This window comes from Bacillus rossius, chromosome 10 (assembly GCF_032445375.1).
Source record: "Bacillus rossius redtenbacheri isolate Brsri chromosome 10, Brsri_v3, whole genome shotgun sequence".
Taxonomy (NCBI): domain Eukaryota; kingdom Metazoa; phylum Arthropoda; class Insecta; order Phasmatodea; family Bacillidae; genus Bacillus; species Bacillus rossius.
In genome coordinates, this window is record NC_086337.1 from 30,848,154 (window position 1) to 30,863,355 (window position 15,202).

Consider the following 15,202-nt stretch of genomic DNA (forward strand, 5'->3'; position numbering starts at 1 on the left):
TCATGTACAATGAATGCAACAGATTTAATTCAATAAATATTTGATCTTGTGAAACGGCCATAATATTGATGTAGATTAGGGACCGGAAAAATTCGCGGTTTCGACGGCCTTCAGGATAGACTGCACATTCCCCTGTACACTCGGGCAAATAATGGCAGTTCATTTGCTGCTGACTTGTTAGTCGTCTCAGCTTGTTTGTCTGTGATTCGATCCTTCTTTGGTTGGTGTTTTATAATTGGTTGAGATTCGTCCAGATGAACAGTAAGCCAATAGCAAAATCATCTAAAAGGTATATGTATTTGACTTCTAGCCTATCGCCGAATGAATCCGCGAATTTTTCCGGTCTCTATTAATTATAGATGCTCACATGCATCGTGAGAGTCCGTATAAAGCCTATTACAATTCTATAAGTATACATTAAAATGCTTTTAAAATATACATGTGTAATATAATTAAAACTTGTTTAAGTAAGATCATCACAAAAAAAAATGAAAATACTTCAACAGTAAGTGATGTTTTATAAGATTTTAACAAAACACACTTACAATAAGAGAATACTAATCATACCACATAATTCAACACAAAATATACATTCCAGTAGGCGCTACGTAAAAACAACTTCTATTTTTATGCTGATAACTCTGCATTGTTTTATATATATCATTATTTCTAACTTTAAATATTCTCTACACATTAACTGAAATTACTTATTTACAGAGTCTTAGCTAATGTTGGTCTGTACCACATACAGTTCGTACGATATCTCTACGCAAAACACATACAGTTCATTATTAGTAATATCAATTATATTTCATGAACATAATGAAATTAGTATAGGCCCTAGGTTGTTCACTGTTAATTGAGTACTTCTGAAGTATTTTCATTGTGAGTTAACATACATACCAAATGCCATTCTTCCATTAAAGTTACAAAGAAGACAACAAGATAATATAAATATGTATGTAGTACCATATTTTAAACCCCTATTAAATGAATAATAACTCAATCTCTATTCTGGACTATTAAGTAATAATTTTTATTAATGTTATTTATAACTTAAATAAAATGACAACTAACAAATTAGTAAAAAAATATAATTACGTGCGATATAGTGTGACATTTGTACTTGGACGGCAAACGAATATAATAAAATGTCTATGACAATGTTAACTTTACTCATTATTATGGAAAGAAACAAAATGGGCAGATAAGCATATTCTACGCTGACATTTAAAAATGCTCAATTTAAAATGAACATTCCAAGAAAATTTATTTTATATCACCACAAAAAATCAAACTGCGGCGTCATTTTCCCGATGACAAACAAAAAAGTTGTATGGTCGCGAATAATACATTCGTATGGCGTCACATCAGCGGAATATTCCCTTGGCATAAATGTGTGAATTCTGTGGCACTAATGGAGAAGTAAACCTTCGCTCGAACACAAAAACAAATGAACGAACAGCTTTTTTTTTTTTTTGATAAGATGTGTAATCGGAGACCCCTGGGGTGGTTGAAGAGTGTCAGGTCGGTCGCCAGACCAGATAGTAAAAGCTCAGGGGCTGAGGATAGAAAAGGCATATCTCCAAATTATTAAGTATAAATGTTGTCATGTAATAGTTAAAGACTTGATTACACCCAGGTTTATAAACCCATCATGATCATGAAGACACTGATCGGAAGGTAATGTGCAATACATTTCAATGGCGTTTTCAGTTTTTGCTAAATAATTATAAATATAAGCAAAATTTCAATGTATCTGGACAAATCAAAATATTGATAATATTATTTTCATCACAGAAATAATATATGATATGATAAATAAATTTGAAAAAAGCGGTTATGTTAAATGTATTGTATACTTTCAGTAGGCAAAATTTCCGGCCCCTACCTCTTATAGACTTTGAGAAAAACTGCCTTTTAAAATAACATTAATATAGATAGGAGCGCAAATTTGTGACACGGCCTCTTAAAGAATGTTTGATTTTATTTCCACACTTCATCGCAAGGTGGTTACCATTGCAGATTAGGCGAGATTTAATATGTTTTAAAAATATTTTGTTGCTAAACGCCTCGTTGACAGCGCTGTCAATAAGAGACATTAGGAACTTTTAAACTAGATTGTAATCGATAGCTTACGAATAATTTTAAAAGACGCATTTAATTATAGTTGCAATAATAAAGAAAAATTTTCACTGCCAGGCAATGGATTAAAAAAACTATAAAAACATCCGATAGTTAAATATGAATAAAAATCAGAGAATCAAATGAAACATATCCAGACAGCAACAGTAAACTGGGCTGTGAAAAAAATAAAAGGAGCAAAACGGAACACGGAACTTAAAAGCAGAGACAAGCAGAACATTTAAAACGTTCACAGTTTATGAAAAATAATCCTTAAAAATACAAGTTAAAAATAAGGTTTTAATATCCAAAACCATTATATATATAATACACACTTAATGTCAATACCAAAGTAACATCAATCAAAAAATAACATAACTGCCTGAATCCAGATGTGTTATTCACTTAAATAATTATTTACAAAAATTAGGAAAAATGATATGGAAAAGGATTAAATAAAAATGAACTATAATGACGTAGTTAAATTACACAGATTATATATGTTGGCGGTAAAAGACATTATACTTCTCTCACTAGTTAAGAACAATTTAATTGAATCATTTGTTTATGTCTGTGGATTGTTAATGATACTGTTTTTTTTTCTAACAAAATATGTTTCGGAAACTAAAAATATTATACAGCTTTTACTAGTTTGGTGCTATGGCTTCTGTACATAATTAAGTTTTAAGTTTAGGGAGTTAAGGATATTATTGTACGTGATCAGTCATTATTTCCTGGAGTTCGTTACGTCATACAAGCAAGCTGTGCTTCCAGAAGTTAATAGCTTCTATAAAAGAGGAGAGAAAATAAAAAGTGAATGGAAAAAAAAGGATGAAGGATCACGTCACCTGAGCAAATGTGTTTCGACAGTTGGTATTAATGCACGAGTTCTGTGATATGAATACATTAGTGCCGATGAAAATTTTGATTATTCAACAACAGAAAAAAAAATTTAAGATGGAGTAGAAAGCGCTAGTTCACATTGAGTCGAACAAAGACGTTTAGATGTAAAGTCATTTAAATATTGTAAACTGCTAAAACTAAACCAGAGGCAATTCGTATAGCTAGTGTTTTATTCCATATACTTTAAGGTTACACTACATCCTCCAGACACAGAAAATAATTTTTTGTAATTTTACAAAATGTTAATTTTGGAAACAAGTTTTTAGGAAATAGCTTGTATTACTACAAGAAATGGCGCAACTATGGACAACACATGGTTTTGGTCAGGGGCGTAAATCTGTAGGATTCGCAAGGGGGAGGGGTCCGTGGAAATATCCGTGGGGGAAAGGGTGGGTCGAGAGTATTTTTACGTGGGGTTAACCGAGACGTCATCTCTGGATACGGTGCTTGTATGTATTAAACCGCCAAAATTTTATAAGTTCAAATAGCTTTTTAAGGGGATATAATATTTTTTTTTTCAATTTCGGACTCCGTATTTAATTGAGGGGAAGGGAGGTATACTCTGCGGCCATCCGCCTTCCAGAACTCGGAGCTCGATCTACGATTTGACTCCGCCCAGCCAAAGGCGTAGGCGCATACGTTCATGGGGGAGAAACTCTAATTGCCAAGACTGAGACCTAGTTTTTTTTTGTAGTAGGTTGGCGCCCGCCCGCTAGGTAGCAGCTTTCATAATATTTGACTAACTTAGCTACATTGATTGTAAGAAGTAATGCATAAGCTATTTTGTAAGACACACATATTTTGTGGTGTGGCATACCATAAATGTTTTGCTTCTCCTACTCATTTATATATATATATATATATATATATATATATATAACATGACTTTTTATATTACAAAAACAGCATTAGGTGTTTTTCGCAGAGTTGAAATCACTTTTAAAATTATATATATATATATTCAATGCTTTTACTAAGCAATTAGTCGTCAAGTAGATATATTAACATTATTAACCAAAAACTTTGCATTAGAACCTATATCCCGAGGGGTTTTTTTTTCGCTAGTAGTTATGGCTTTGAATATATATAATGTATAGAAGTCGCGAGTGGATAGGATTTACTCTACGTTTTTCAGGAGCGTATGATGAGCAGCTTGGGAACTTCACCGCTGCAGTGCGCTGCCGTAACGCCCTGTATCGTCTTAGTTGTTATTTACACGTTAGATCGCAGCTCTGTCGCCCGCTGTCATTCCCCGCACCCCACACCCATCCTTCACTGCAGTTCAAGGTCGTTCAACGGGAGGGGGAAGGGGTGTTTGAAGAGTTCGACACTTGTCCGCTAGGGACCACCACAAGTCGATGCCCTAGAGATGGTGGCGATTGCGGCGGTGAATTAACCAACTACCTCAAACCGTATTAGAAATTTTAACCTGGGCTGGCGACTTCTATAAAGTATATATATTCAAAGTTATGGGCCCACCCAACAGATAGCATCACATGTCGCGCGAAACATGGTTTCAGTTTCCACTGTAAGAGTCGCGCTTCTGTACCTCCCTCCTTGTTCCGTGCGCGTACGTTCCCGCGCTCGACCCTCCGAACCTGCGCCGCCGACAACGAACTGCCTTCGGGCGCGATCGTGACCTTCCTCTACACACCTGGGCTTCGCCCCGCCACCGCCTGGAAGCGCTACTGTCGCGCTACCCCCCTCCCCTCCTTCACTAGTCACGCCACCAGGGGCCTGTTTCATAAAACTACAAGTCTACAATTTACAAGTTACAAGTTACAAGTACAATTTCTACAAGTAAGGATTATGAGTGTTTCTGAATGAAAAACGTGCGACTTGTAAAATCGAATCTCTTGCAGTCAAGGTTTACAAGTCGTTGTGTCGTATCACAGTATCACAAGACTTTGTTACTTTTTATCGCTTTCGTGTTGTGTTTGGTTCTTGGATTATAGGTTAGCGTTTTTAGAAGTGTGAAGTGAAGAAAATGAGTTTCAAAAGGCAAACAGCTAACAAAATAATCCTTCTAAACAAAATCAAAGACTCCAGAGATATCTTATTCGGTGCCTTTTCAGACAAATTAACCAAACAAAATAAGATGTCAGCATGGCAGGAAATTCGCGATTTTGCTGCTTCTCTAGGAGTGATTTCTGAAAACAAAGATTGGACCTATGTTCGTGATGTGGTGTGGCAAAATCTGAAGAAATCTACAATGGTAAGAATGTTAAAATCTTTTCAACTTTGCTATTTATAACAAAGTTAGGTTTTTCCTAGTAATTGTTTATTATATTACGTTTAGTACGTACATGTTTAGCCATTGTTTGTAATTGTGTGGAGCTTGCCAATATTTCAATTCGATTAAGATCTTTGGTTTTTATAACCTTAACCTGTAACTCCTTGGATCACAACTGTACTTCATATTAATCCATGAGGTCCTAACTACCCTAAGCTACCCAAGATGACAAACAATTTTTTGTATCACAATGTTGATGTGTTTCAGATATGGATCTGGGTAGTATTGAAATATGTGCAGTATTAGCTTTTATGATCAATTCCTTATTAGGCTACTTAAATTCAGTACTCCTTACAACTATTTTATTATCAAAATATGATAATTGAAGAAGAATGCTACAAACATATTGTTTTGGTTATTTACTAACATTTCAGGATTTATGCCTCTCATTTTAGAATGTGTATAAAAATGTTTGGCTTAAAATAACAGGGACTATTTTCATACTCGATACCGTAAATTTTTGCGTACCGAAAATTTCAATCTATTTTACCACTCACGATGTTTTTAAGTATTTTTACTGTAACTATACTAACCTAACAAACCATTCATAATGTTTTTAAAAGTTTTTAATGTGGCTATACTAACCTAACAAAACCATAAATGCGGTATGCGGTATCACGTCGGTATCGGGTAGAGAAATAGACCGAAATAACATAATTGTATAGAGCCTAATTAAAATTATAGACCAACACCTAATATTTTTTTTGCCTCAATTTACTTAGTTAAAGGAAAAACAAAAAAAAGGAGCTAACTTATTTATAAAATTTACTTAATAGGATGTTAAATTGTATGACCTTGATAACAGAAAGGAAGTCAACATAAGTAATTGCTATGTGAAATAAAGTTAATAAGTGAAGTTTGTAATACCGCATCCATTTCTTTTTTGTTTCAGGGCAAAGTGGATAATTCCAAAAAAACTGGAGCATCTGGTGGAATTGATGTCAAGCTGACGGACGTCGACAACATCGTGCTCGACATTGTGGGACGAGATTCCCCAGTTGTGTGCAGTCTTGATGTACCAGAAACGTGGGCCATTGAACAAGAATCTAGGGAAGTCCCTGTAAATTCAAGTTTTCATGCGAGTAGTATGATGGTCGAAGATCTTTTGTTGACTCCTGCAAGTCTCGATGAGGATGGAGGAACTCCAACAAGTAAAGGTACATTTCTGTGTACCCATTATTCATAGTCAATGTAGATCTAAAATACTTGGCAACCCCTTAAAAAATTTTTTTTATCTATTCTAAAGAAGCTAATGAGAATGTGAATGCAGTTACATATAAATAGTTACACGAGAGAAATGACAGGAAATCTTAAATGTGTTTCCCTTCTAAACACATTTGTGACTGCCGATTGTGTCAACACTGTAAACTTGTACCACAGAGAGTGTAGAACTGTTTACTTGATATTGTTTTATTTGTGGTTACCAATAACAAAGACACTTTGAGTCAAAAGGGAAAACAGCAGTGATGAAAGTTTTGTCTTTAGTGGCATTTGAATATTATGATTTTTGTTTCAGCTGCAAAGAGAAAACGCACCAACAAGTTTCAAGAAGAGGAAGCATTTCTGCAAGAGAAGAGAAAACTTCAACTGGAATTTCTTAAAGTGCAGATATACAAAACTAAATTGGATATAATGTACCGCGAACGACAGTTGAACTTGCAATGTTCTGAATTTACAAACAACATTGAAAGTGTTGGTGAAATTGAGGAAAATGTTTTGTATAATGAATGATCCAGCCTATTTTATATTAATATGTATATTTTTCAATATTGATAGAGAGTATTTTACATTGTCCTTGCAATATTTTTATAAATATAATTTGTATTTATCTTTATATACTGTTGCTTAATGATCAAGGTAGATATAAAATTTCATGATTGTAAAATAAAAGTTTATATCACTAATTTTTTGTTAAATTTCAATTACAGCACCTATGTATTCATGTAGTTAAACTTTAATTACAGCACGTATGTACGCATTCATGTATAGTATTTGGTTTGCTATGTAAGCTTTGCTAAATTTGGTAAGAGCTTACTTTTCACATAGTATTATATGCATTTATTGTACTTATAAAACATTGTGCTGTGTAAATAGTAATAATACACCATTTCTTACAGTTTAACAATTCTGTAAAGAACAGAACACTATTGTTGAATATACATCATGTACTTTCATTTTTAAGTTATGTAGTTACAAAGATTGTTATGCAATAAGGATCTTCTTTGAAAAGCCTCACTCAAGTAAATGAAAAAAAAAAAAAAAATAATTTATCATAACTTTTTCACAGACACTAAAAATTTGCAACTTTTGAAGCCAACCTATGGCATTTTGCCTTGCTTATATTATACACTGTGCCATAAGTAAGATTGCACAAATTTAGAATTAAATACTATCTACAAAACCATTGGACAGCACAACATGCACTTTATTGCCCAGAAAATTTTGTTCATATGGGATGTCTAGAGATAAAAAATAATTTTGCTTATACAGTGACTAAGAGACAAAAATAAGTGTAGGTTTTATTACAAAGAAAAATGTTTTTCAGATGTGAGTAGACTTATTTTTATGAAACTTTCAGTGTGATGAACTTGGCCAATATGTTGCAAGAATTTTCATCAATTCCATCTGTTTTTGTTGTTTATGATCATCACAACACCTAATGCTGATCCTGCAAGGGTACATGAGAGTTGTCAGATTTTCGAAAGTAGAAATAAATATTACCACAGTTATAACTATGTTATTATGCACAGTATCAGTGTACGTTCTTTTTTTTACCAGAACTGCTATGCGTAAAATACATAATGGTAAATAAAATCAGTAATATTTTTATTACATAGTAGCTATACTAATAAAATTAATAGAACCAGCACTTTCGTTATATGTACAATCTAACTGTAATTAATGACTTGCAAGTATCTTTGCACATATTAAAATCTCATGAACACAAAACAAAATACAAAAATCTGCTGATAGCTACATGTAAATGTATAGTTACAATTATTTACTCCAATCAGAGAAAAGGACTTCACATATTATGAAAGGGCTGGTAAAAAAATACTTGACATGATGAAATAATGGGTTCACTAAAATTAAAAACATGTTGCATGTGCATCATTAGCCATATTTGGCCGATACGTTGGCTTGCAAAAATTCTCTTTGATATATCGGACACAGGTTTCGTACCTTAACTTTCCTAAAAATACATACATTTTAAAAATTACAAAAGTACACTTAACTATCATGCCTAAATGAAATGATTTATGAGCTGCTGCTGTCGCCTCTGTGCTGCTGCCACCGGAATTTCTGCTTCCAAGTCTGGTACTGCTTCATCTAAGAAGTTGTCTTCTGCAAGAACAGGATGAGGTTCTTCGTGACTCCGCGATATGTTGCAGAGTGTAACACAACATTTAAAAATGTTGGCTGCATACTGAGGATTTACCCGCAAGTAATTCAGGCATGGGAATTTTTCCTTCAGAATACCAAGGGAGTTCTCAACCACTCTCCTAGTGCTTTTGTGAGCCCTGTTGAATCGGACAACTGCAGGATTCTCCACGTTGTTAACCACAGGAGGCATTAACCATTCTTTCAGTGGATAACCACTATCTCCAAGCAAAACAGTCTCAGGGAATGGCCTATTGTCGAAACGTTCGCATAGTGTGCTGTTGCGTAACACTCTAGCATCATGGACACTACCAGGCCAATTTGCACTTGTATAAAAAAACTGGTACTCTGGCCCACAAACAACCATACAATTTATTGAATGGTTGCCATGCCGATCAACAAAATGTTGCTCATGTACTTGTGTAGCATCAATTTTGATGAGCGTTCCATCAATGCAACCACAAACTTGAGGCATTCCTGCAAAAGCGTGAAATCTATGAACCACAGAAGCAATATCATTTGGCCAATTTACAACTTGTTGAAACTTAACTCTGTTTATAACAGACACTACAGTTCTGACACAGCGACACACAGATGCTTTCGATACACCATGCATATCAGCAATTGCATGATACTGCCGTCACCCGCGGTCTCGTGATCGAGACTCGGGGCGGTCCTAGTGGTTTTAGTGGCTCTTAATGAAATCTCCGGCGGGCGCCAGGTTAATTTGAGTATTAACCGAGGTGGTCGTGGGTTTTTGCCCCTGCGTGTTCCACTAGGATCGGCGGCTGTTGATGGTGGGAGGGAGTCCCTGCTTTTAATACGCACTGGCCCTAAACAGTGTAGAGGACTGTTTCCTAACTGTTCAGGGGACGTCTACGAAATAAAGAACACGTTAATTAGGTGCTGGTTTTTAATCCCGCATCTCACAAAGTGTGGATGGGCACAACTTATACAATTACACTGGACAAATACGCTGACACTACACACACTTGCACTGAATAATTAAATACGTGTTACGTTGCGGCACTTGCAAATAAGATTCCTACATGGGCTTGGGGGTCGTCGCAGAGTTTGAGTGGGTTAACGGCCACTCCCGTGATAAACTGGAATTAGCTTCGTGCCCGGGCTCACCTGTGTGAGTCGCGGGCCCACGAAAGTAATATTAAAAGAAAAGTCTTTACGTTTGTAGCCGGCAGGCGTCTGCTCGACGAATTAGATTAAGTTCTGTTCGCGGGAGTCGGCCCGGACCGTAAGGTGACTGCGTCGCGAACCGTTGTTGCGCGACGAGCAAAAATTAACGCGGCCGGGTTAAGCCCTGCACCGGAAAAGGGCACGGGGGCACGCGGGGAGAGGAAAAAGGAGGTTTTAATGAATTATAATATTTACCAGCATGAAGAGATCAGGAGCACAAAAGTTGAAGTCTCCCCGCGGGATCACGTGTCCGCCCCGGCCCGTGAGTAAAACTCTACTGCCGCTTTGTGCCGGCTTGGGGGGGGAGGAAGCGTCATGACGCGCCGAACTTTCTAATGTGCCGTTATTCCAAATTTATAATTATAATTAGACATTATTATTTCTAGAACCCTCGTAATTTAATGACATCTGTCTGAATTAATTGGCGGAAGGCCTATAATAATAATACATAATAAAATTGAGATTAATAATATTTGAAAATAGAAAGTCAAGCTGGAGACTGTCTGTCACTTGTTGACTACTCCAGTGGCTATTTGCAGGTGAAAACGGGGAGGTTAATTAGGTTGATTTATGCTGTTGTTAATTATTGGCGGAAGGCCGCAAGGGGTGTTCCGAACGTTTATTAATTGCGGTTTCCCACGGGGAAAACCGCTGCACCCCTACGACGCACTTTCACTCTTAAGGGTTGTTTTGATAATTAAAAATCACTTAATCACTCCCCGTAATTAATGAAGCATAAGAGTTGTTTGGTGGAGTTGGCATACGGGCGTAATCTATTTAAACACTCACCGACGTCGTCGGCTCGCTTGACTCACGTGACCTGGACTAGGATTGCGTTCCGTTAGCGGGGTTTAATACTGGCGGGTGGAGGCCGGGCTTTTTGGCCTTCAGACGGACGACGTCAATACTGTCCTCCGTTTCCCAACCAATGTAATGCAATACACAGTTGTTGCTGTGGCGAGAGTGCTTGATTTCTGTTAGTTGGACGTTCTAAGAGATGTCCTATTTCCAATAATAATTCTTCAAGTTTCACGGAACTCATTCGGAAACGTTCATTATACTCATAATGAGATGTGAACAAAACATTTATCCTTTCTCTGAACACTCTTCGTCTTCTCATAACCTGAAAATTCAAATCATCCTCGTCTTCCGAATCAGTAAATGCAATATTCATTTTGTTTGAAAGCAACTGCACTAACAAAAAATAAATAAATATGTGATACTGAAAATAACTAGAAAATCAAAACGTTATATCACTCGTCCATTCAAACTTGTAAATATCTTTACCTACGCCACAAGGCTTGTTAAAAATATCGCCTTATTTACAAGTGTTTATTTATACAAGTGTTTTTGAGAAACACAAACTCATTTCGACTTGTAAAGTTAACTTGTAACTTGTAGAAATTTACTTGTAGAAAACCATCCCAACTTGTAGCTTTATGAAACAGGAAATAACATTACTTTACAAGTTACAAGTGAATTCACTAGTAACTTGTAGACTTGTAGTTTTATGAAACAGGCCCCAGACCTCACTTGCTGCCCGCGTCTTCTCCCGCGCGTGGCGAAACATTGGATCCACTTACTCCCGGTCAGGCGCCCGAATAATCCCCTTCGTGCATCCTCGCAGATATTATTATTTCTTTATTTTGCTTTTGTGAAAGTTTAAGTGTGCTACACGAATAATAATTCTCATTTAAAAAAAAACATTTCCGCACAACTAAGTGCTCGTTACTCGAAATAGTGGGTTGATTGGGTTTGATAATAATTTGCGTAATTAATACATAGTTCGTCGTGAAAGTATCAAAGTTCTCGCAAATATCGGTCCTTATTTTTGATTTTACGGATGGGTGAGTTTTTGCACGTCTAGGTGATCATAACTAAAATAAAGCTTGCTTCGGTTGGATTGGACCAGTGACATTTAAAACACTCTAAAATAGTAAGAACTTTATAGTTACCGCAATATATATATATATTTTCGAACAAGTTCGTGCAACTGCCTAGTCGGAAATTGTATATATATATATATATATATATATATATATATATATATATATATATATACAATTTCCGACTAGGCAGTTGCACGAACTTGTTCGAAAATGTTTCGGCGTCTGACTCAGTTCAATGAATCTTATTATGCTTCGGGGAATTTGTGGAGGGGGGGGGGGGGGGAGGTTTGGTTGGCCATCATGCGTGGTCAAAGTGAAACTTGCACTTCAATAATCTACTAAATAAAAAAAATTTAACAATTGTCTTCAATTACAAAACCGAACAATAAAATACACAATTTGCGACGAATAATCATGCAAATGTTGCCTGATTCTCTACACTGTTAAAAAATTTCACCTTACATTTTCGAAGATCGCTGATTATAAAGTATCCCGGGTTCTTCGTGAATTTTTCGTTTATCTTCGTAGATTTACGGGTAGTAAGTTCACTTACTCCGAAATTGAATCCATAAGAATAATATTGGTATATAAGCAGAACCTTCAAAAACTGGTTAAGTCTACCGAAAAAAAAAACACCAGTATTACTTCGAAGAGTGTTTACCCTGTTTATAACGAAAATCAGATCTGGGAAGTCAAAATACGGCGTTATTTCTACGAAGACCGAGTTATCTAAAACTACCTACGAAGAACTATTCGTAAATTTCACGTGAATTATCCGTAACTTTATTGTAACTTCTGACAGTATATTTCGATCGTTATCCCCCCTCACCCTCCCTGGCATAGAGTTCCCCCCCCCCTCACTCCAGAGCGTTGCACTTCTCGTTTAGATCTATGTCATCTCAATTTACCCTACCTCAAAAATATGACAAAATTCGTCAAAATTGACCCAAAATTTGACCAAATGACTCAAAATTTCCAGTTGTTAGAAAAAAATTGGCACCAAAAATGTTCCAAAAAAAAAAGTAAATACTTTTCGAAGAACTAATTCCCATTTTGAGGGGAAATTTCCCATTTTACTCCCCAAAAATTGTCGAATACTTAAAATGTCGCAAAAGAGGCCTAAATTTCACATTTACCAGCCACAATTTTTCCAACGGCAAATTAAGATTAAAGTTCCTTTCGTTGCCAAAAGTAAATTTATAATTTGCATACACATGCACGCAATCCAGTAAACTATAATCTACCTTTGATCGCAGGCTGAAGAAGCAACTCTGGAGCATCTACTCAGCATTATCCTCTGCGGCTACCGTATGAGTGTGCTTGTGAATGGTATCAACGTACTTCTCATATTGTCTTATACTGACAACTGATTACTTTTAACCTTTAATTACATTCCCGCATGTGTATGCCGATGCTTAGTTTCGAGCTAAACGTGAATTAGTTTACTGTTTGTCTTTGAACATTTACTAGTTAGCATTCAAGTTTGTTTCCTATCAGAAGGTAAATACTTCATCATAAGTATTTTTTTTATTGATTATTTTTTTTAATATGTGATATGTTAGTGTAGAGTATATTAAAATACAGACGATAAATAAATATAGAGTATTCTATTATCTTTGAAAGATTTGTGCAATGGGAGTGCATGACTTGATGTAAGCTTTTGGACATACGCCATTGCTTTGTCATTCATTTGTGGTTTTTTTTTCGTTCTGTTAGTCCATTTTTCTTTGTTTTTCTTTGTTTTTGACCATATTCCTGTTGTGGAGTATTGTGTGGCGTTAAATCCTGACAACAGCAATTTTTTGCTTAGTTTGTGTTTTTTGTCGTTTGTGTTTTTTTGTAGTTTTCTTCTACAGACATACGTGTGATAAGCAATGGCGTATGTCCAAAAGCTTACATCAAGTCATAGAGTATTCTGTAGTAAGTTGAAAAAAATGAAACGGCTAGAACAATTATAGATATTTGTAGCATAACTGCCGATTAAAAATAACATTAAATTTAGCTAAGGGCAAGATTATATACAGAATTGTGATAAGACCTAAATAAAATTCTAATACACCGAATAACACCAAAATGCAAGTTAAATCATGAAATTAAGCAGCATTTAAACAAAACTTCAATCAAATCACGCAAAAAGGAATCTTTAAATGGCTTGAATTCAAAGAATGTCATTATTTCCTTAAAACGTTCGTATCAAAGTGCAATTATCAGAAAATTTAATTTGTTTGATTGTCTACTTATACATTTTTAACTATGAATGAAGAATGTAACCGTTTTAGACAAACAAAGTACGAATTATTTTATCGTAAAATTTCAGCGCGTCAACATTATGCTGTTTTAGTTTAGTTACGTATTGCAAAGCATAATTACTAAAATTATAAACAATAACAACGATATCTTTTTTTTTTCAGGTTTATAAACGAAAATGGACTACAAATATAAACTGAAATTCGTGTCTGTGCAATAGCAAATTTACCAACGGAAATGTGACCACATGTTACCCCTGGGGTGATGCCATAAATTAGAAACACACAGCTTAGTAACACACAAGCTAATATTTTCTAAGTTATGCATGTTCTAAGTTGCATGTTTTTAAGTTATGGGGTTCTGCTGTGTGTGTTTCTAAGTTATGCTTTTAGTAAAAATGACGTTTGTAAGGTATGTGTTTTGGCGCGATGTGTTTTTAAGTTATGATCGTTCTTATAACAGTTCTAAGTCATGTGAGGTGTTTTTTTTTTTTTTTTTTTTTAGAATTTTACGTTATCACTGTTCTACGTTATGTGTGGATCCCACATTTCTCTCCAACTTGAGTCACTATAACTGTCTTCCAACTCTCACGAATACCACGTAGCGAAATGACTCCAGTAAAACCTTACTTCACCCCGAACCCGCTGTGAGCGGCCATGCACCAAACGTTAGAAGGAATTTTTTTTTTTAAGGCATCCGTGTGTGACTCAGCGTCTTCTTTCCAGCCGCTCAACATTCCGGGATTAATGCTCGGTGTCAAAAGGGATGTGGGGAAGGGAGGGAAAGTTCCCCGTGCACACCCCTTCTCTTCGACAGTAAACGCGGATAACGATTGGCTCCTGCGGTAAGGTCCGGAATTCCAGGTTCGTCGTGGCTATAGTATGTTCCAGGCAACTTGCCCCAAATTCTACAATTTCTCGAAAATAATGCCACAGGGACTCAGTTCCCCACTGTCACTGGCAAAGCATGGCGTGATGTTTGTTCACGAACATTTCTAACCACAAGAAGTTGTTCGCAAGATTCGTTAAGGGGGTGCCTCCCATTTCAGGTCATTATGTTATATTTATATTAATTACTGATCAACGTTTAGACTTTTTCAATTGTTTAACTTTCACGGATATATATATATATATATATATATATATATATATATATATATATATATATATAA

At 35.7% G+C, this 15,202-nt stretch overlaps 1 protein-coding gene across 1 annotated transcript; it reads left to right on the forward strand.

The window, feature by feature from the left end:
- The first annotated feature begins 4,922 nt into the window (after positions 1-4,922).
- On the forward strand, positions 4,923-7,571 carry LOC134535903 (uncharacterized). Its single transcript, XM_063375274.1, has 3 exons — positions 4,923-5,242; positions 6,213-6,477; positions 6,837-7,571. The coding sequence occupies exons 1-3, from the start codon at positions 5,015-5,017 to the stop codon at positions 7,049-7,051; spliced, it is 708 nt and encodes a 235-aa protein (XP_063231344.1). The 5' UTR covers positions 4,923-5,014; the 3' UTR covers positions 7,052-7,571.
- Positions 7,572-15,202: the final 7,631 nt, after the last annotated feature.

Coding starts and splice junctions, on each gene's coding strand:
- LOC134535903 (XM_063375274.1), top strand. CDS start 5,015: ATGAGTTTCAAAAGGCAAACAGCTAACAAAATAATCCTTCTAAACAAA. Junction 5,243..6,212: donor ATCTGAAGAAATCTACAATG/GTAAGAATGTTA, acceptor TTTTTGTTTCAG/GGCAAAGTGGATAATTCCAA. Junction 6,478..6,836: donor AGGAACTCCAACAAGTAAAG/GTACATTTCTGT, acceptor TTTTTGTTTCAG/CTGCAAAGAGAAAACGCACC.